At 40.9% G+C, this 23,187-nt stretch overlaps 1 protein-coding gene across 8 annotated transcripts in view; it reads right to left on the bottom strand.

Annotated features, from left to right (window-relative positions):
- The window catches only part of LOC113023564 (VPS10 domain-containing receptor SorCS3-like), a 247,646-nt gene that overhangs the window by 58,910 nt on the left and 165,549 nt on the right, over positions 1 to 23,187 (bottom strand). For all 8 annotated transcript variants that reach the window (XM_026169671.1, XM_026169675.1, XM_026169674.1 and 5 more), the window contains 5 exons: positions 9,784 to 9,857; positions 8,412 to 8,476; positions 7,752 to 7,870; positions 4,467 to 4,556; positions 3,838 to 4,017 (listed from right to left, as the gene is read on the bottom strand). In XM_026169671.1, the coding sequence (XP_026025456.1) occupies positions 3,838 to 4,017; positions 4,467 to 4,556; positions 7,752 to 7,870; positions 8,412 to 8,476; positions 9,784 to 9,857 (528 nt within the window). The remainder of the gene's footprint in view (positions 1 to 3,837; positions 4,018 to 4,466; positions 4,557 to 7,751; positions 7,871 to 8,411; positions 8,477 to 9,783; positions 9,858 to 23,187) is intronic.

Genomic DNA, 23,187 nt, shown 5'->3' with positions numbered 1-23,187 from the left:
AGAAAAGTACTGTCAGATAAATGAAAGACTGCTGTGTTACAGAATAAATGTGGTCGTACCAAAAAATGACTTTCAAGGTTGTTTAAATTGTACAAACACTGTTTTTGTCTTCTATACTGTACTACACGTTTCAATACACTCATGGATGGAAACATAAAGAAATGGGGGATAGCTCAAGACCTTTGCAGTTACTGCGCTGTTCTCTTGCTCTTAAGTGAATATACAACCTTACATCTGACAACACGACCTTGTGAGCACCATCTCCCAATACTCCATCCATCAGCTGGTTGTGGTGGTGTGATAGAAAATGTTGTTGTTCCATTTTTTTACTGATGAGTGGAAGGCTCAGCGGTATCCTGATTTTGTCTTCATATCATCCTCTTTTACAAGATATACTTGTTTGCACAGAATGTTCTGAATGTATTCTGTGACCACGGCCGGCTGATAACTTGTTCCTATAAATGATTCTATGCTTGTTATTATTCTCGCTCAAATACCGTGCAGAATGCTGCCGACGTCTATTGTTGTTTGACAACTTTGCAAAGACAAATTAAAATCTCAGAGAGACGGCTCGTTTGTGTCCAGATTGATTTCCATAACAGTAGTAAGCAGTTTTGCACTGACGGGGACAATCATACAAACCGCTCACTAGAACATGAGTGAGAATATAACAAAAAGATCCAAGATTGTGCATCCACACCGCACAGTTGGGACTGGCATGTATTTGATGTCAATAGTTTGTCTGAATCATCTGTTGAACGTTGCGTTGTTGGGTTTGCACTTGCTGGTGGGAAAACACAGCCGTGAATAACCACATCATCCCGAGTATCAGTATCATCCAGATCATTAAATACTCTCCACCGACAACAACCCACTTAATGTCTTCAATCAATCATCCTGAACTGTTTATTGTGAGAGAGATAAACGATTTTTGATACAGTGAACTCCACACAATCTGAGTGCTAATCGTCAAAGAGCCACCTGCTAAGCCCACTCTCAGACTGAAGGAAGGTTTAGCAGGTGATGTAGAGCCCTGATGTCAACAGAAAATTAGTTTGCACAACAAAAGCTCATGATTACATTGCCCTTGTCCAATCTCATTGACAATAAAATAATCCCTCTAATTCTGGAGATAATTGTCCAATTTTCTGTGTGGGGGGAAGAAAAGAATAATTGATTTGTGGAGGGAGGGTGCACAAAGAACAGAGGCCCTCTGGGAAGAGAAATGACTTCTAACAAAACAACTTTCACATAGTTCGCCGTCTCCGATTGGAGCTGCAGCTTCTGTCTGAAACGTCGCCTGCGTGAAGAACGGTTTGTCACAGAGCAACAACAATAAATGAGATGAATTCTGTCGCACATATCTTTCCTTGTGTAATGGGTCTGGATTATCAGGGTAGCAGTGTGTCATCTCTCTTGTTTAGGTTCAGATCGGGAAATGTGGCCGAGCCAAACACGATTAAAGCGCCTTGTCCTGCTGCTTGGTTAAAGGCCTTAACAACTGCTGCATAGAAATAGAAACTGCGCACACACTCACGTATGCACATACTGTTCAGGGCAAGAAATGGCATTGTTAATTACCATCCTGCTGTTACTGCTGCTGGCCAATATCTCACTTCCTTCCACACTCTCTCAGTCACACCTGCCAGTGTAGGACTGATAAACTGGGTTCACCCGGGAGTGGAGAAGGGAATTCTACTATGAATACAAAACCGTATAGCAGGCAGTAGGTTAGCTAACAAGGGCATTACAAGTCCAGAGCTGCATGGCAGTGAGCCCCATTAAATGCACTCTTTACACTGTATGCATGTTTGCAGGGTGGAAGCTCGCAGCCTGAAATGCAAACCTGGCTCTGAGAAGTTACAGCAGTGTTGTTGCACACGACCACAGGTTTTATTGCTATTCATGTTAATAATATGCTTAAATGGATGGAACAGTATCATCATCATCATCAATTTTATCCACAGTTTATCTTGTCTTTATAATACTGCATATGAATTATCCTAATGTAACAAACACAGATACGTTTTGCCTAATTTAATGCAGAAGACTAGTGTGTACACACACACACACACACAAAGCCAAAGACTGAAGTGAGCTAAAATCTGTGAATGGAGTGTACCTTATTAAAAAGCCTTTGTTATTTTGTGATAATAAATGCACAATGAATAAAATATGTAAAATAGCTCTAAGTAAGCAGCAGGAAAAAGAAAAAAGCCAAAGCGCAGCCAAAGTTTCCAAATCCCTTCTGTTTGTACCGAAGAGTTGACCTCCTCTCAGGGTCGAATGGCTCAACTGGCTGATATGATGGGCTGAGACATCGATATTAGCGATTATTCATCCAGTCACCTGCCAGGTACTTTTTATTAAGTTCCTGCTTAAGGATTACTGCTTTTTTAAAGGCTACTTTCTGCTGGTGTCTGTTGGGTCTGTGTTTCCACAAGCCCCGCTAATTCTAGAGATTTATTCATCATGAAGAAAACAAGACAGTCGATCGATCGATTATTTGCGCAAGGGAGGCCTCGTCTGTGTCCACCATGAAAATGACCTCCAGATCTGACCTCCTCCTGCTGCCTTTTATTGAGAGACAGTTCACACAAAACACGTCAGAACAAAGCCACGCCCCCTTGGTTCCAAGACAGGGCATTGTATGTATATGTGTGAACTTCTGTATCTACGTAAGAATGTGTGTGTGTGTGTGTGTGTGTGTGTGTGTGTGTGTGTGTGTGTGTGTGTGTGTGTCAGACCTCCTGCTGACCAAAGGGTCCTATAACATAAAAGCAGGAGGAACATCCTTGGTCATAAAGAGGGTAGTCTCCCCCACACCCTAGATGGTTCACACTAGATAACACAGTGAAGCCATACAAAGGGGAGGAGGTTTACCAACATCAAACAGACCTTCACAAGGATGTTCCTGTGATTAAAAACACTACCGCCCCCCTCCCAGAATCTTAAGAATCTGGGGAGGGGAGGACAGAAAGAATTCCTTAAAACCATGTACAAATGGTAAACATAAAAATGACAAACATTTAACAATTCACTCTAACAGTGTCCATGTCACTTTTCACCAGAGCAATTCAATAGCTGCCAACAGCGCTTTTTCTCACTGTCATTACTCCATATTGATTGATTGATTGATCTTGATGTTAGAAGTCTAATTCCGGTGCTGCTGAGTTACTGTTGACGACGAAACTAACCACAACGATCTTGCTGCTAATAGCAGTTATTGCTGATGCGTTGGAGGCGTGTTTGATAGGAGGATTCTGGAGTTCTTAATTTACACAACACTAAAGTCATATTGTTTTCACAGTGTGAGCTGATATCCAATAGCAATACCTCACATTGAGTTAATGTTTAAAAAAAAATGCTGAAGACTTCAACAACAGCTGAAAGAAAAAGCCTCTGTGTACCACACTGTCAAATATTTGGTTAAAATTCATATATTTAAAGCGCGTCTATCATACTTTCCCTTCATTTCTGTCAGTGTCTGTGAACAAACACTACCAATTATTACCAATTATTATCCAAACAATCCCTAATCCATAGTCAAAAGCTCAGACTATTCTAAATGCTCAGTCACAGTTCAGCTCTGCTCAGCACCTCATTCACTCATGCTGTCCGTGGACACAGTAACCTGTATTTCACACCTTTTGTTGATTGTGATTTTGTTTTTGCTGTGAAACAGCTCTTCTCCAATAATGTTGACACACACATCTACCTGTATCTGTTTACCATATCGCAGATCTAATGAGTGAAAATAATACTAATCTCTGTAATTTCCCATGAATTCATTATTTCAGAATCCACACAGGGTGACTAATTTCATCAGGCGTCTACCTCGTATAGGTCTAGCATCTGGTTCCCTCCAATGCCCCTGGTGGTCTTGACATTTTCCATGGCCAAGGTGAAGTAGATCCCTCTGGTGTCAGACAGGTAGAGGTTGTAGGTGTCATTCTGGTTCCATTCCTGCACTGCAGCAAATACCTGCTTCTCGTCAGTGCTGACGATGTGTAAATCCTATCAAGAGAGCAGGGGGAGAGATTAAGAAGAGTTATGACCGGAGGCAGAGAGGTGACGGATTAGAACATGCTGACCCCATGGGACTGGTCACGAGATCAATGCTGAGGTGTGAATATAAATGGTTGATGACATACTGTAAAGAATGGGCCTTATTCTTAATATGGAGTAAGTTATATAAGTATGAATGGAAATGGGCAGTGACCTGACTTTTTCTATATTATATCAGAAAATAGAAGCTGTTTAGAAGAGCCTTATATAAATGAAATGTCTTACATTATATTATACCTTTGTTTGGTTTTACCAGTGAATGGAAGCTCCAGAGAAATGGAAAGATGTGATCCAAACCCTGACCCTGAACAAGTCACTGGTGAGCTGATGGGTGTGTCATAGGTTAAAAGCATGTCTGTGTGTCATCATCATCATCAAGTAAAGGCACTGCAGCTTACCTTAGGCAGGGAATATTTGGGCAGCTTGATTTGTATAAACGGCTCTCTCTTGTAGGACACATAATATGTGGCTCGCCCTGATGTAGGAACCTAGAACATATAATACTCTATTAATTAAATACATTACACATGGTATGCAGCGTTTCTGGCTATTATGCATCATTTTATATAGTGTCAAGTATAGTTTGGAGGGTGCAGGTGTGCAGCTCAAAAGGAGTATAGATGCTTGTACACATCTAATTCACGATGAGACTTTTTCCACACCCATGTGATCGGCAGTATGACAGCGCACCCGAATCTATCACCTGTAGCGCACTCGTGACTATTATTAACCGTGTTTCCACATTGTCACCAGCCTTGTGATTTTCGTGTAGTTTGTGCAGTTGATTGAGAACACTATGGTTGTATTCAGGCAGTCAGTCCATGTGGAGAGCAAAACAAAGGACCGCCTTTACAAAAAGCTGGTACTGGTCCAGTTTTCTGTTGGCTGCGCGGTTACACACCTTGAATTGAAGCTGAAACTTACGTTTCAATCAGATCTTCATGGTTTCATAAGTCCCAGTGCTTATGGATCTGATGTACACATAAATGTTTTAATGTGTATGTTTGGTGGTTAGAAGTGAAACTGGAAACCTTTATGTGTGAACATTTGATGATATTTCTGTAGTTGTATTTGTATCTTACAGCCCAGTAACAGTGGCTCCATATAGTAGTTTCACATTCATTTGCCAAGTGAAAAGTTGTTGCTTCAGTTCCAGCCAGAACCACAAATCCCCTTTGGAGCCGTGCCAGGAAGCGGATCCGGCGTAAAACTGTGAAATGCGCTACCTGCTGTGAGCACACTTTGTGACGAGGAAACAAGCAAACTAAGCGCACATTTAGGCCCAATAACAACTGATTAAAAATGAGCAACTATCCAAATCTGGTAAAAGGTATTTTTTTTCTCTTATAAGATTAAATGAGACTTTTGTCCTCACGGTATAATACGTGATACACGTCCTTCTATACTCCTCGAAGCTTTGAGTCTCAGGATACTTTGCTTTTTCCACGTAGCAGTTCTCTCTGACTTTCAGATTTGCTGCTGATAAACAAATGCAGGGGAGAAGGCCTTATGTGTCACCTCATAACTGACATCATACCATATTTGTCTAAACAATTAAAGTTTGGGAAAAAGTACACATCAATTTCTGGCTTTTCCACCTGCTTATTTCCGTGGCAAAGCTGGATATTGTGGCTGCCCAGCCGTCTTTTCTTTCCATTTATAGCAACCTCCTGGCTTGGATTCAGAAGATGCAGCCCAGGTGTCAATGCACTGGTGGTTTCAAAGTGGACTTTGGTAAATATCTCGTAGGAGAATCAATAGTCTCATTATTCTTTGTCAAGAGAAATCTTTAAGTTGCCTAACTGAGCCTCGTCTGCTGTCTAGGAAAGAAAAAAAAAACACATCCTAATGGTCTAGACTCTTTGCAAACACTTTAAGCTGTTAGCTTATGCAGCAAGGAAACACGGGAATGGTGGGTGATGGAGAATTGTCATTAGGCGCAAGACCACAGAAGTCAGAAGCACTTTGTACAAATAGAGAAGCACCCAGCAAAGTGAGACTGCAGGTTCATAACCTACTTTTCTTCCCTGACAATAACACTATGAAATTCATTAGAGGAAAACCTTCAAATCAGAGCTTGTGGTTCTCGACTAAAGAGAAGTGAAGTCAGCATTAATGTTGTACGACAGAGGCGATTCTTTTACCGATCTTGCAAGCGTTGCGAGTGGTCCAGCAGAGAGAAAACACTGAGCACTGAGAGGAAATATAGCAGCCTAGCAGCGAGTGCTGTAGAACAGTCCCACATGCAATCGAGTGAAGGAGCAGGAGATCGATGGCTGGGTAACCAGAGGCAGTTTGAACTTTAAGAGGAATTGGTATGATGGATTTTTTTCCCATCCCTTTCAGGATCTTTCATCTGTGACGCATACGTGCTAAAATGTGGAGGTGCTTGAATTGAAGGGGTGGTTCTGGTTGAGTGCTTGTGAGTTTATTTGAAAGACTTCAGAGAGGTCAAACAGGATTGAAGGATCTTTGGAGAACCACTCTATTTCTTTGTCTAATGTGCTGCCAAGGGCAGAAAAGGTTCCGGAGGAAGGACTTGCCTGCAGGTGAATCAAGCTGAGTTTCTGAACCCACCCATTCTCTACTGAATAAAACATTTAGCAGGATCAAACAGCAAGAGAATTTACAACTGCTGCACCTCAAAATCGTGATATAAATTAATAATATTAACTTAAAATATAAAATACATCGAGTTGGATGACTCAATTTCTGAGGCTGGTGTAAGTCTATGTGATGCTTCTGTTGGATGTGAAGAGGTGAAAGGGGTAAGGGTCTTTGGAGGAGCACAGGTGCCATCTGCTATAGTTGTTGCTGTGAAACCTGAAAATCATGTTTTTTGCAGGTGGTTTAAGAAGATGCAGCTATGATCTGATGTTTGCAAGACTTGTAGCCACCGTCTCATCAACATCGATTTTTAAAAAGACAAACCGATAATGAGAAACCAAAACCAGATCCATCTTTTTCCTTCTACCTAAAACATTTTTAGCACATATCAGATACCACTGCAGTTTTTTTTGAGGAAAATCTGAATAAAACTGGCATTGCCATGGACTAGGTGTGTAATTATCCCAACGTTTCCTGTTGACTTTTAAATGTATGAAACCTCATTTGCACAATGTCAAAGTAAATAATATTCACGCTGGAGAGGAAATTAAAATACAACCCATAAATTGCATCTGTGTTACTTGGGATTCAGGACATTACCATTTCAGATTTTTCTGTTACACAAATCGTGATTAATATGACACACCATTCTGTGGCTAGGATGAATATTAAAACTGCTCACACAGGAAAACAAAGCACAAATGTTCAGTTGAGGTTAACATAAAATGATTTTTACATATTTTATTCCTGCCAAGTGAAATCATTTGCAAAAAAAAAAAAAAAAACTCATTCCAGAAATAGTATGACAGGAAAGAAACACCTGAATTTAGCAATATTTTAAATACATTTCAACAGATCAAAAACTATTTGAGGCCAGCTGTAGCGCGAAAGTTCCTAAAGTCACTCTGCCCTTAATGGCCATTTATCTAAAAGCCATTCAAATCCACACTTGCAGTTTATGCAAAAAGCTGAGTGTGCTTCTCAATATAGGAGACATACCGTATCTTGCATATCTTTAAACATGCATAATTAATCATGCATCAGATAGTGATGGGACAGAGTGTACAAAGCCCTACCTGAATGAATATGTAGTCATCTTGAACCACCAAAGAGCTGATGTCAATGTAACCTGGGAACGGGTAGTTCCTGTTAGCTTCTGTGCACATCTGAGCTCTGCACGTGACATACTGCACATCTGTCACATAGGAGGAAATGCAGGATCAGCATTATGTATTCTGCTAGTCCATATATACAGAACAACAGCTGTAGCAAGACTTTGTAAGCTAACCATTTCCTTCCCAATTAGGTCAAATGATTTTTTTTATCTTATTTGCAGAATGCAGAGTCTCTCTGAATAATTTGCCTCGCTGTGTAGCACCTGATTTATTTTGATTGTGTAGACGCCATAAACGAGCATCTCCATCTGTCAATCATACGACACCAAGAGGAGGAAAAAAGCAATTCTTGGTTTTTGCAGTGACATCACACAGTGGCAGTTTCACTTATGTTGGCTACAGTATAGACGACCTTGATGTTGTGGCCTTTCATAGTTACGGAGACGACATTCACTGAATGAGAGTGAAAATAAAAGAAGCCATATTCATCAAGACTCATACGCTGGGTTCATTGGTGGGGTGAGCCAATGCCGTTTCCTTGGGGCCGACTTCTTTTCACAAAGAGGAATTCATGCCTATAGACACCTGCTCATTACTCGTCTTTGTGTGTAAGACACCTACTTCCATCTGGTGTGTGAGCTTCCATGTGGATCAGATCAGGCTCCTTGTCTAGGCTTGTGACAGACCTGGGAGAGAATGAAAAAGCAGAATATAATACGTTTTTATAAGCATAACAAAAAAGAAAAGGATGTAAAGGAGAAGCTACTTCTGTTACTGATTAATTAGAAGTGAAGCTATTGTGCATTTTCTGTTCTGTATATATTTTGCAATGATAGTTGTTCCTTTTAAACATGGTCACAAGTTAGCATATACACAAGTAAATGAACACGCATTTAAACGTTCTCCACCAAACATTTTTGCCTACTATTGGCTCTGTATGAGTACAACCCCCCCCAATAAAATCTCAGATCTTAGACATAGTAAGGAGAACAGAGTAAAGCCCAAATCCCATTTCAGCAAAATACAACAATGCAAAGAAATACAATCTCCTTATCTTCGACTGAATGGTACAAGGCCACTACACTCTCTGACCATGTCTGTATCTCAGAGAATAATCGTGCTTTTTTGTTCATTTCACTGCTGGTGGATTAGACTAGATGGATACAGCGCTCCCATTGTGGTGGTATTTCATAGCCCCTGGAGGCTGATGAGGCCATTGTCTAAATACGGCCAACTGGAGGACTGCCTAGCCATTGCTAAAGGCTCATCCAGTGTATAAATGTCCTTGAGGGGGCTTTGGCAGTGAAGGGCAAACTCTACAACGGATTGTGCACACTATTTAGGCTTATGCCACAATGGCAAAGAAAGCTCCAGATTTATGCAAGTTATGGTGCATATAGCCAAAAGCAATCCCAGGCACACCCCAGTCACATCAGAGTGGGGCAGCGAGCACTGAGCTGGAATATATTCGGCCCTACGTTTGTGATGAGTGTGCACTTTCAGACATAGTAGGTACACTGCAGGGGGAGTGAGCAGCAGACATGACTGGATAGGAAGCGACAGGAACGTCCTGGATCCATTATTAGTCATAGCTCATGTATCTGCATGTATGTATCTGTAGAGATTCACCCCTCTTCCTTCTACTGCAAATGTAAAAATAATAATTTGGTCTTGCAGGACGCCTGATATGAACAGGGTGTGAGTGTGAGAAATGAAGTGGAATGCGACATGCCCTCGGACGCTGAATGCAAAGCGCATTCTGAAGAAGGAGATTAATCTCTGCCTGATTGTATCAAGGGATAGAAAATGTGCAGAATTTTAGCAGCATCACCAGTCAGTCACATAGCTTGTTCTAAGCCATCAATATCACTTGCTCAGTCGCCCCGAACACGAGCAACACTTTCTGCATTCCTGAGCAAACAAAACTTTGTGGAAGAGGAATGGAGCAGAATAAAAAGGGGGAAAAGTGGAGATGTGAGAATGAGTGACTCACCAGTAGAATCTGTTTGGCGTGACGTGTTCGTGGATGAGCTGCCATTTTCTTCCGAAGTCTACCGAGCTGTACAGCTGCAGAGATATGAGAGAAAGGGGGGGAAACAAGTCTTTTAGCAAGATGAACATGTTTCTCCATTCATCTGGATTCTAATCACAAGAGATGATGAGTGCTTTTTAGACACGACTGGTAAATTTCAGGGTAGAGGTTAGCCTGGGGCATTATCGGTAGATGGGCTGCCATACCACTGAAATGCTATCATCATCAATGACCAACCATTCAAGCTAGCATTTTATCACAGACCGAGGCCTCTCTATTCCCTTCTCGTGTTACTAATAAGAGGTATAGATCTGAAAATGAAGCATTTATGCAAATAACACACACATATAATTCCCCTGGGATTAGAGCTCTGGGTAGCTCCCCAGCTGGGTCTAGACTGGGTCTAGAGAGTATTTTAAATTCAGGGAATTTAAAATAGAAAGTAGCTCGTCCACAGAAGGACTGGTAGCTCCCCTTACGATAAGGGTTCAGATCGCGCGAACAGGTGTGAAACGTGTGTGTTTAGTTAGTTTGTTTGTTTGCTTGTTTTAATCAATTTTAAATCATGCTTTTTATTTGCTTTTGTTTCTAATGTCTCTGTGAAGCACTTTGAATCACCTTGTTGTTGAATTGTGCTATACAAATAAATTTGCCTTGCCTTGCCTTGCCTCTTGCCTCTGCAGGCAGTATTTGTCTTTCAAGCTCAGGTCCTCTCCCAGAAGCCTGGAAGCTTGATGGACCTGCACAGTATCTTAGCTCTTCTGGGCAGAGGTCTCGGATGTTGTTCCTATCTTTGGAGTCACTTCATTGAATGCTGCGATTTCCACTGGGACGGCTGTTACCTTCACCCTCCACATCTTTTCGAGTTCTTCTCTCAGCCTGAGCTTGTCGTGTTCCATGTTCATTCAGTATAGCTACATCTATCACTACAGCCTTCTTCCTCTCCTTCTCAACCACTACTATCTGGAATTCCCACAGGATCTTAGCTCGGTCAATCTTGACCATCCTAAGGGGGGGTCAACGATTTTGACTTCCAGCAACATCTGTATTATACTCGGCACAGGCGTTCCATGTATGCCCTGCCTTCTAGTATCTTGCACCCTGCTGTTATGTGCTGGATTATCTCAGGGGCATCTTTACACAGCCTGCACCTGGGGCCTTCCCTGGGGTCATGCCTGGTGTGGTAGACCTCTGCCTCCTAGATCTCAGACATCTGAGATCTCTGTCCAGAAGGGCACAGTCCTAGGAACAGCAACAATACTGTGTAGGACCCTCACGCTCTCAGGCCTCTGGTAGAAGACCTGAGCTTGAAGGATAAAGACCAGCCACAGGAGTGAAAGGGGAATTTTTTAATATAATAATGTATATAATGTGGCCAACTTCAGCTTGATGAGTAAGTACTTGAAGGTCTTTGGGAGGTTTTAGTCCTAAAAATCAATGTTGGACATACAAACTTTTCTCCAAACCCTTCCATCTGTCATTGGAATTTCCACAAATGCATGGAATGATATATAGCTCAGCTGGCATACAGGATCATAGCATGGAGTCAGTGGCCCAATTTTAATGTACTAATTACATTTTCTTGTGCTCGAGCAAACGATTAATAACCCTGGTGCATTTTCCAAGTCTCTATTGATTGATGTTGTAGAAACAGCACCCTTGCTGGGCCTGTGCATTATTATTTTCATGCAGCTCTGTGAGTCGGTAGCCCCATTTGAGGGCTATGCTAATGTTCCCACTTGTTGTCTTTTATCACAGCAAATCTGTACTTACTCTGATAAAAAATATACACATTTGTCACCTGCTGCAAATGTATTTTGTCAGCATTGCAGGGGAAGCTCTATGTCACCAGGTAGGCAGGCTACCTTCATCATCTAATTTAAAGTTGGTGTGATTCATTGGATTTCACTTATTTGCCTCTTCACGAACAGAATAAATGCAAACGAGTTAGCTGGGGAGCACCACTTTACAAATGCAGATATTAAAACACGTGCATCCAAGGACACACACTATGAGCAAGAAATAGAAACAATGCCAACACACTGCTTTGCAAAAATTAAAAGACTTTTAATAAACACACTTGGCTCTTAGTTTTTCAACTTGGCATTTTCATCAGAGCACTGTTCTCAGATATAGTGAGGCTGACGTCAGCTGCCAGCCTTCACAGGAGTGGAAGCCCATCTCTGCTTGTATCCACAATCTTATTCTTTCATTGTTTTCTTCTTTTTTCTTTTACTTGTTTTGAAAACTTCTGAGTAATTAGTTCATATAAATGGCTGATGTCACCCTGAAACCTCTGATGTTTTCTTATTTTGATGATTTTGACTGAGAATGTTATTTTTTCCATTACAAATTTGTGGTTTAAATGATATTGGCATTATCTCATTAAATACAAACTATAAATGTCCAGGCACATTAGAGCCAAAGATTGTACAAAGAAGATTCTCTATTTTATAAATTTAACATTTAACACTGAAGATAGGTTTGGTAATAAACGGTAATGGATTTTTCATTGCTGCAGCTGTTTTAAAGAGAAAGTTACAAAATTTCAGCATCATCTGAATGGACATTGGATATCTTCAAATAGTTTATGAACAGGCAAATGTATTTTCCCATTTATACTAAATGCAGCTGCATTATACGCTGACTTCAAATACTGGCCATCAACTTGTAAAAATTCGGATTAACTAAAACATGTTGCTCTTTTTGCATACTAATCTTATTCTTTCAACCATTACCCACAGTTGCTTTAAATGATGGTAGAAACGTAGATCGCCAAGTCAATAAATAGCTTTGCCTTCATGTCAGTTGTTTCTTAACAACAACATTACTGGTACAGTGTCCACATTACTGAAGATGCTGTACTAATCCATCTGTCAATCAACCACTGGACTTTTCTCTCACGCATGCACGAACATTGCAATACCTTAAGTCCCCCCACTGGTAAACTACACGCCACCCTTTTCCGGCTGAGACCCATGCTTTCAGACTTGGAAATGCCCTCATGTCGACCAATTTTCAATTGACTGGAAACAGTCCTAGTGGAACTTGAAGCTACCAGGACGACATCATCATAAACAAGCTGTGATATTAACAATATGGAACCCTCCATCCCTCCTAGAAATTCTGTCCATAAAAATTATGAAGCGAACAAAGATCAGCTGGATGAAGTACAAGCCTGGTGTTAAGTCTGTCTTATTGCCTTTCTGGAGATGTTGAGGGCCTATCTATAGAACTAATGAAGGGGGGTTCCAACCTGATTACCCCAAAGAAGTTTTTACCCCTCCCCCACCCAAAGCACAAGACACTAGGATAATTGTTCTTATGGATTTTAACACCAAGTCTGATGAGCTTAACTTATAAATTGTCCTCCAATCTTATTTAACCTCCCAAGATCCGAACTTGTTCATGGCATACATTTTCAATTTCTCTGTGCTATTTGGGCTGATTGAGACCTGATGAATATAAAAACAAAGAATTACCAGTTTTGTTTTGTAGCTGATTTTTGTTTCTGAGGAAAATGAGCTCCACAGTGGCTGTATAATGTCCTCGTAAGTGGATATCAGGCTCTTGTAGACGCCATGTTCTAGGAGGTTAAAATGGGCAACGAAGCAGGTGATGCTTTAAGGTGTGGCTATAGCTTGCAATTGAGAAGTTGCTACTGCTTAAATGTGCAGTATACTCAATTTCTTTGTTGTGATCCACCTCAAGGCATTTCTTTCTAAAAATACTAATACAACAATCAAAATGCTGAAACTGAGGCTTCAAAATAGGGCCATCTAACCAGTGAGTGATGTCGCTGTAGCTGCATCCATCTTAGTATAAAAGCTATGTAAGCAAACACATCCCCAGCACAACACATGGTAAACAATAGCCTTGAAGAAAAACAATTACCGGACATCATTTATTTGAATTTCGAGAGCTGAACCTTTCCCTTCCCGTCATATGTCTATAAATGTCTACTTGCACCACAAACCCATTTGTTCTAATTTCAGACCGTTTTAAGGAATCGTATCATTTTGGCCAGAAACCATCGAGAAACGTGACAACAGCTGCATTTTCAAAAGGATTTTCCTCTTATCTGTAGCACAGAGATGATACTTTTCTTTTCTTTTATCCTCCTTTACAGAAATGTTTCACACTGTCACTGTCCCTAAATGACTTTTACATGTTAGCAATCTTCGGTTAGTGATGAGTTAACAGTTCAGCTTCCCTCCTTATCAAGCTTCTCAGTACAAGCTGCTGCAAATACTGCTTATTTCATTTTTATTGTAGCTACGAAAACTGGATGCTACATCTTTGAACCACGTCCACTTCTCCCTTCTACAGTACAACTGATCCTGCTTTCCACTACAGCAGCCACAAAATCCTGTAGTCTATACTGTAAGCCCCTGTACACCAAGTATCAATAGGTTAATCTCTGCTGACACCCTTACAAAGCCTCATACTGAATATCTAATAACAAAAATGCTATATGGGACGTTGACAGTTATCATCTTCCAAGTTCCTCGTGCCATGGCAGGTACCACCGAGTTCTTACTCACAGAAACTTGATGCAATCAGTTGAGTGATCCATGTTCTATGCAGACAAACTAGCCTTGGTCGATATAACCATCTGAGGCTGAAGCCAACTTTGTGGCTAAATTTAGAACTTCAGTTCAGTTCGAGTTTCAACCAGCTTTTCCAAATGTTCATTGTTGCTTTGTCTCCCGTACCCCTCTATTCCTGTAAATTAAAATGCTTACTGTAAACCTTATCACATCTGCATCAATTTTATCTAAATTATGCACCGGTTTCTCACGTTCCGCTTCTACACTCAGCTGTCGCTGCTCATTACAAGCCTTCAGCATCAAATGCATCCATCTCACTGTCTACGGTTAACTTCTGATCTCCTCTCCTGCAGCATCATCAGACTTCATTTGAAATACATTGAAAACCACTCACTGAGTACTCTGCTCATGAGTGGTGGAGTGGCAGGTGGGCAGGGCCCAAGAGCCAATGCTGATCCTCAATGAGGCCTTTCCTAAACTGCAGCCTCTGGCCTAGCGTGTTGCTTCATTAGTCTCTATTCTATTTACAGTGTTTCCTTCACTCACCTCTTTTCACTATCAGTATGTTTGCAGTCCATCAGTAGTTATTAATCTCTCTTCCACAGTGTGTCTTTTGTCCTGTCTTCCTTGCCTCATCCCCAGTCAGTCGCAGCAGATGGCTGCCCATCCCTGAGTCTGGTTATACTGGACGTTGATGTTGTGATTAAATTGAACTCAAACTGAAATCTCTGTAACTGTTTGTCATTCATATTTGGGATAGAGGTCACTGCGAGTGGACGGATGGACAGATGGATAATCATACTACAAAGTAAAGTTTTGTACTGATTAAATCTATTACCTATCTATCCAAGGTTCATTGTTTTATCACCTCCTTTGTCAAAGTTTCTCTGACACGATGCAACAAACATATTTTCAAGAATGAAAACAAATATTTCAACACGATACAACTCCTGTAGTACATACACAATACCTATATTCCTAAAAAATATACAAAATCTACAACTAACTGAGAGAAAAGCTGAGCACACAAATGCCATACATACCCCATGCATAACCCAGACTCATTGAAAGCATACAAATCATAGAAATATCTGAAGATGGGAGGAACTGCAGTAAAAACTGCATTTCGTTGCCCTGTACCTTTGCATGTGCAATGACAATAAAGTTGAATTCGATTCTATTCTATTCTAAATAACATGTCTGATCTTAAAGCTGTGGACCATTAGTTTAGCTGTTTCACACTTTACCTGTAAATATTTTTCTTTTACAAGCAGGTTTGTATGGTTATGTGGGATATTCTGTTGTTAATTTGCGGGTGCTCATCCTAGAAATGCATCACAGCACAATTGTGTACAAACCTGTTCCTAACCACACCTGAGAAAATAATCATTGGCAGCTGGCAGCAGCCTTGACGAGCCCTTATCAGTTTTCTCTTTTCTGTCTGTTGTTTTATGTGCTCCGGTGAAGCCTGTGTGTTGATAGTGATGAGCACTTCCACCATTTATTAAAGGTTTTTTGTTATTTAAACAAAGCAGTGTGCTTTGCTGTTTTTCAATTATGAATTATTGATCACAAGACTTTACATGTTTAACCTCTTAAACTGTAGGTTTATTCTGTCCTACAATCAGCACTTGGACTCCATATTTTTGAGAGACATTCATAAAAATATAAAGGAGACCAATGCATTCATCGTAGTGTCCCATGTGTTTTTAAGGCATGGATCTCTTATTAACTGCAGGCAAACATTTGTCCAAGCCTTTATGAAGTTGCACAGAGTCTAATAAAGTACAGCACCCATAGGCACATATTCTGCAGAAAATTTGATTTCTGATTCATTCAAGCTCAGTAAAGAAAGATTCCCCACTGGAGGCTTTTGGTCGGTGTAACAGGGCGACAGGCAGGGTCCCTCATCACTTTGGACAGTGACATATGATGGCAGTGGGCAGGCACAGCCTATCCTCTCTCCATTCATCAGTTCAATGACATCTTAAATTTTAAAGGTTCTGAGCTGTCACAAAGTAAGCTTCACAGCTTCCCACTCAGTTCAATAAATCAAAAGAGTGGCCGGCCGGCTGCCACGCCACCAATGGAGTCGGCAAGAAAAGTCACCAACGAAGGACAGAGCTTAAATGGTGATTGAGGAATTGCAGTGAGCATGTTAGTTAAAACTCATCTATTCATGATGATCCGAGGTTTAGAAAACATTCATCGTGTCTCGAGCTCTGCATTAGGTTGCAGGTAATGTTCAGATGACGGTTGATTGAGTGTCAGTTGTCCAATTGCAAGTGGACAATTGACACCGAATTGTCCAGTAATTGCGATTTTATAAATTAGCTTCAAAAGTTTAATTTGGGTCAAACTGGTTCAGCTTTTGTCAAAGAATAGAAGTTCACCGTCTTATCTATTGTTCCGTTTCGGACCTAGATGTACACGTGAGAGCAACAGCACTCAGAGAAGTAGATAATGTAAAATAAAAAAAGATGAATTGATATTTTTGAGAATATATTAGTATATATATATATACACAAATATAAAGCCAAACCTCATTTTTCCCACCCAAAATGTATAATTCAATTTATTTATACAGCGCCAATTCACAACAAGGCGCTTTATATTGTAGAGAAAACTCCAACAATCATATGACCCCTATGAGCACTTTGATGACAGTGGGAAGGAAAAACTCCCTTTTAACAGGAAGAAACCTCCAAGAGAACCAGGCTCAGGGAGGGGCGGGGCCATCTCATCTGCCGGTCACAGCTGACTGTTGCTATAGTAATAGCAATATAGGAGTGCCTTAAGCGTCCAACATTAGTGATCCCCACAGGAGAAATTCCCTTTTAGAGCAGCTCAAATGTTTAGGAAAAGACCTACAAAAATGAATAAATAACCTGCAATTGTGGAAACAACAGTGACAACGTCACAAAATAACAGCAGCACTGTCAACAACTGCAGCTGCTGTTGGAATGAAAGATATTGTTTACCAAGTAGCTTCATGATAGTGGGTGTCTGCAGTTATTGAAAGGTAAGAGGTGCTTTCTCAGTGCCAAATCACAGCAGGAATGAAGGGGGGGAAACACTTTGTGGAAACTGGATTAGCTGAATAGAAAACAAAATCAGGCACACCAAAGCTGAGATCAGGAGATCAATAAATCAAGCATTGCTCATTGTACGACAGGAAACAACTCCAACATGCAGATGCAGAATCTGCTAAATACGAGAGAATCCAGTCAGCAAAAGTCCTCTCAGAAGCATGGTGTGTAGCAGTGCTCTCAGAGGACTAGTGGCATCTCGAAACCATTACTCAAAAGGTGAAACAAGGCCAAACGCTTTGAGTGTGCTAAGATATACCAGCGTTTCACGGGAGAAGTAAAATATGGTCATTGTCTGAAGAATCCAAGTTTTTTGTGATTTGTGGGAGTAACAGGAGGAACACAAGACACGTGTAAGGAATATTCCAGCGTCGTCTCGAAGCTCAAAGCTTTGAAGAGGTGCTTGAGAACCAAAGAAGATGAAGAAGTGCTGACTACCATGGACTTTCCCTTAATCCTCACCTGTGCTTGACCAAACCGACACTTCAAGGGTCACCCAAAGTCTAAGAAAGCTCAAATAAATCCTGACGAGGCAAATATCTCTTTGGAGCATAGTCAGGTCATTAAGGGATAAGATGGAGTATTAGCTTTAAACCTCCATGCAGCTCATATTCTGTTGTCATTAAAGTTAAGACGGACAAAATGCTGAAGAGATTTTTTCCTTTTACTCAAAGCTGATGTGGTTTGTAGAGGAATATTTAGTATTAAAGTTTCAACAATTTTTTTAAACTTTAGGTTAAAATAAAGTTTTAAAATCAAGCAGTGAAGTAGAATCGCCATTTTCAAAAATAACCCGAAGTAGTGATGCATGCACATATACTGCCGAAGCTTGAGTATAAAGCAAAACAAGAAGCACAAAGATCATTCGACAGCACTGCCTCTCGTATACCACACAGCACTACATTTCAACATCCCTCATAATCCTAATGGTCTTTTCTAGAAGTATTTCTACATGTCTTTTTTATGTGTTCATGTCTGACCTGATCCTGCATCTGGTTCCACTTTTAAAAATCATTGAACCTGGTTCAAATTTCGAGATTTCAATGTCGCCTTCTCTGGCAGCTCCCTAGCTTAGTGGAAGTCCTGTTCTTACCAATTTCACCAGCAACTTCAAACACTTGTAGGGTTTTTCACCATGAACGTATCGTCCAAGGCCAGTCCATCAAACGAGTTGTACTGTGACGTGCTGAACCATCTGAGGGAGAACATCCAGCATGACAGCGTCCGCCGCCACATCCTGCACCGTGAACAGTGGAGTGTTTTGGTCTCACCGACAAAACCTTCACTCACCACTGAGCACTCCCTACAACTTTTACACAAAAATGATAATCACATTTAAAGATCAATGCTTTGACACCCTGGAAGGAATCCAGCATCCAATCAATCAAAACAAGCGCAACTGGCCATAACATGACATGACAGTCCAGAAGATGTTGATATTTAAATTTAAATAATCTACAATTCAGGTTTCAGTTTAACACCTTTTTATAGCATTTTTATAATCTCAAAGTGATTAACAAAGCCGAGCGACCGTAATAACAAAGCTAAAAACATCTCAAAGTTAAAGTTAAAGGAAGGAAATGGCAGTGAAGCTTGAAGGTGCACCAAAAAATAACTTTAAATCCAAAAAAATAATAATTATAACTGGAATTAGTGCAAGAATTAGGAATAAAAATAAAGAATACAGACCCAGTCCGAATGCCAATCCCAGTACGTGTGCGTTTGGTTTTGTAAACAATCTACAAAATATGCAAATCTTCAGGATGCAGTACGATCCTTCCACTGGTCAGGTGCCTCAAACTCAATCATCCTGTGACCTGCACGGGTTCAAATATTCTGATCGTAGCAATAATTCGTGTTAAATGAGATACAGGGAAACAGACTCAAGTCTGTTTACACATAAGGTCTATCATAGTATCGCTCTGTGGATTAGATCACAGTAAAGGTCCCCAAGTTCAAGTCTCATAAGAAATTCATTCCAGGCAGCACTGGTTTTATCAGATTTAGCCATCAAACCAGTTCAAGTGTGCTTTGGACGTGCGGGCATATAAAACAGGTTTTGTTTCACGACGTTTAGCTTAGCAGTTCCGTTGGGTTATTGGGTTTCACATTGGAGGGAATAAATCTTAAAGTTTCTGTGTTGATTCGTGCTTTTGTTTTTTTGTTTATTTTCTCCTCCTCGAGGCTTCGTGCTTTACAGGAAACAAATCGAGACTGGGAAGTGAGTTAAATCAAACACAGATGGAACCTAAATGAGAAATGAATAGATTCAAACTCTGGTTTCTCACAAGAGAGATTACCCATAAAGCACTGTAAAATACATTTCATGAAGCTTTTTTATTACTTCCTTTTCTTACTGTTTTTTGAGAGTTGGTGGTAAGGCTTGGTAAAAATGTAAATTATTGCATTTGCTTTTTAAAGCCTAGTGCAAGTGCACTTTGCTCAAAATGAAATATGAATTAAAATAAAAGATACATGACCACTCTGGAGTAGCTGTCTGCCATGGAAATCAATTACAAAACGAGTGATGCTGAGGAAACCCCACGCAGACACAACGACATGTGTTTCATGACAACATGAGACCTGACCCCGCTGCTAGTTTTCTGCTGCAAACTAACACAAACTACTCGTTAGCTGTGGGGCTGCCAACGAGTCCAGTATATGTCATAGAAAGAAACAGCTGAGATCATGATCACAGCTTTCTTTAACTCTCACTGTGAACTGTTGGGGGAAAAAAGCCTGCAGTGAAAAAAAAGGCACAACATGAGGCAAACCATTATCCTCAGAGCATAGGATAAAATGTCTAACACCAGCCAATTAGAGATAGGAGGTCTGTGTAGGCTGTTTTTGACCCCTGCAACAGCCCATTCTGACTGGATTTCCAACCATTATGAGACTCCCACCCACTAAATAAGACATTATGGATTTTGCTTGAGGCAATGGGAAGTAAAAGTGGATAGATATGTCTAGGATTGCTCTCCTAGTTCTCGGATTCTCCAGTTCTTCAGTCTGTTTATGTAGTTTTTCAAAGCAACAGATGCAATCTGATGAACATCAGAGAGGTTGTGGCAGGGTCGCTATTGTCTAAGATTTTGGCCTCCATGTTGATAAAAAAAGGAAAAGAATAACGCTTGTTTATAGCATAAAAAGAACTTTTCCAGACCCAAGGCAATCGCAGACAATCACCAGACCTCACTATCAACTGTTTTCATGGGGGCAAATCTGTGGTAAGACAGCAGTTTCACAAAAAGATTGTGTATTGTTGAATTTAAGACATATCCCCAGAGGATTGTTCAAAATCTACTCAAACAAATTGTTATGGTGGTGAGCCATACTCTGAGATGTGAATCACTGCCCACATATCTTATCTTTTGGTTACTCTCACTGACAGTATTTGAAATGCTTGGAAACATTTGAACCAGTCAGAGCCTTAAATGCAGAGCTTAGGAATGACTAAAAGCAAAATGCTATTTTTTAACCTACACGGACATATTTCCTCGCCTTGGCAGGAACACCCTTCTATTGATCTGAGAGGATGAAAGTGATTCAAGAAAACTAGCGGACTGCAGAAACCACCTCCACTTTAACCCAAGATGCAGACAAAGCAGACGTGTTTCAAAGAGTTTGCTCCTTGGATCCAGAGTCAGGAGACACGGAGCAGAGTTCATTCTATGGCGAGCATAAAACCAACTTCTAAGCAAAAGGATAAGACAGGTACATTTGACTATAGAACTCTAAAGCACTCTGGAATAAGATCAATAAGAACTCAAAACACTCGTGGCCTCCCCTATTTTTGAGTTTCCAAGCTAGTGGGCAAGGCTCAGCTGGCCCAACACATTCAAGGGAAAGGAATACATCCATTCATTCATTCACTTCAGCTTATCCTTTTCAGGGTCGCGGGGGGCGCTGGAGCCTATCCCAGCTGTCATAGACCGAGAGGCGGTGTACACCCTGGACAGGTCGCCAGTCTGTCGCAGGGTTAACACACGAGGCCAGACAACCATTCACACTCACATTCACACCTATGGGCTATTTGTCTTGATGCATGCTCAATCATCCAGGTAAGTAAATCTCCAAAAGTTGATTCTGTTCATCTGGACGTAGCGTTTTGTGGGAGAAACGTTTCGTCACTCATCCAGGTGACTTCTTCAGTCTCAGCTGACTGCAAGTTTCCCCCAATCTTATAAACAGTACATTTGCATAATGACTGAAACCAGCCCACTGAAGGAACAATGGGCTGGGAGGTCAGTAGCTTAATCTTAATTATGCAAATTCTCATGACGATTGATCAACAACCACTGACCAAAACCCACTGATCAAAGACCACTGATCAATGGCCATGAGTACCATTCACAGAAAGTTGGGGAATGGCTGCAATCACAGCATTGTAAGATGGCAAAAGATGTACCCTTAGGCCTGTAGGTGTAAATAGACTGCAGAGTCCTGGCCTGACGAGGTAGCTCTTCTGTGTTGTGCCATCCTCTTTGACAGAGGTTGTTTGGTTTCCCTGATGTATGAATCCTGGCAATCCTCCTGGCACTTAACAGCGTACACTACGTTACTCTGTGTCGGGTCACCTGATCCTTGAGGTGGACCAATTTTGGGTGGTACGTGTTTTGGGGTTTAAAACCCACAGTGACACTGTGTTTAGAAAAAATGTGTCTCAACTGCTCCAATACTCCTGACACATATGGGATCAGAGTCTTCTCCAAACATGGAATCCCAGTGTTCTTCAGACACAGCCACACAGACAAAAACTGGTTCATCCCAAGGACAACACTCCCAAACACAAACTAAACAACATAGTATATTCTGTCCAGTGCAGCGAGGAATATTCAGACCTCTACATTGGAGAGACCAAACAGTCACTCCATAAACGCATGGCACAACATAGAAGGACCACGTCATCAGGACAAGGTGACAGCTTGAGCAGAAATGATTATGGAGCTGTGTTTGCATGATAATTCCATGACAAATACATAAACCATAACCATGGCATAAGTCTCTGCAACCTCTCTAACTTCCAAACATGGATTTGTGTTGCCATTTTAACCAGGAAACACTGCCATTGCCATTTCCATCCAGCGGGCCAAACGACCTCCACTCATTGAGGTAATAACAACCTCCTCATCCACCTAGTAATGGTGGATGAGCGAAAAAAAAAAACCTGATAAAGGCCATTCGATGGGCTGAACCTTTAAAATGGTGATTTCCCAGGCATGTTGTCACCATCTGGCCTAATTTGCAGTTTTCAAAATGACTCAAAATGAAGTTTCCACTAGTTTGTGATAGAGAAATTAAACAGAAAAAAATGTAGCAAATTCACTCAAGAGTATAATTCCTCTGTGCTTCAAGTTTGATACAATTTCGTCATGCCTTTTGCCCTGATGGCCTCAACATCGTTTCAGTGACACACTGCAGTAAGAGAATAAAGCGTGGGTTTACTGCCGTGTTTCATTTGCACTGTTTCCTCTGCAGAATTGCAGCGGTAACATTCTGCCACCCAGAAAAGCTCTTTGCATTAAGATCAAAGCACAAACAGTTCTAGCAAGACATAAAAGTTCTGAGAACAGAATCAAGACTTTGGAATTATGGAAATGATAACTGCCACATTATAGGGCCCTGTGTCCCACACAATTACTATAAGTCACTTTTACAACTCCTAATTAAGTCCCCTATAAATTCTTGATGCATCTGTGTACAGTGCTCTAAATCAAATGGCTACT

The sequence above is a fragment of the Astatotilapia calliptera genome, chromosome 6 (assembly GCF_900246225.1).
Source record: "Astatotilapia calliptera chromosome 6, fAstCal1.2, whole genome shotgun sequence".
Lineage (NCBI taxonomy): Eukaryota > Metazoa > Chordata > Actinopteri > Cichliformes > Cichlidae > Astatotilapia > Astatotilapia calliptera.
The sequence above is the reverse complement of the archived record's forward strand: the minus strand, read 5'-3'. Positions and strand labels throughout refer to the sequence as shown.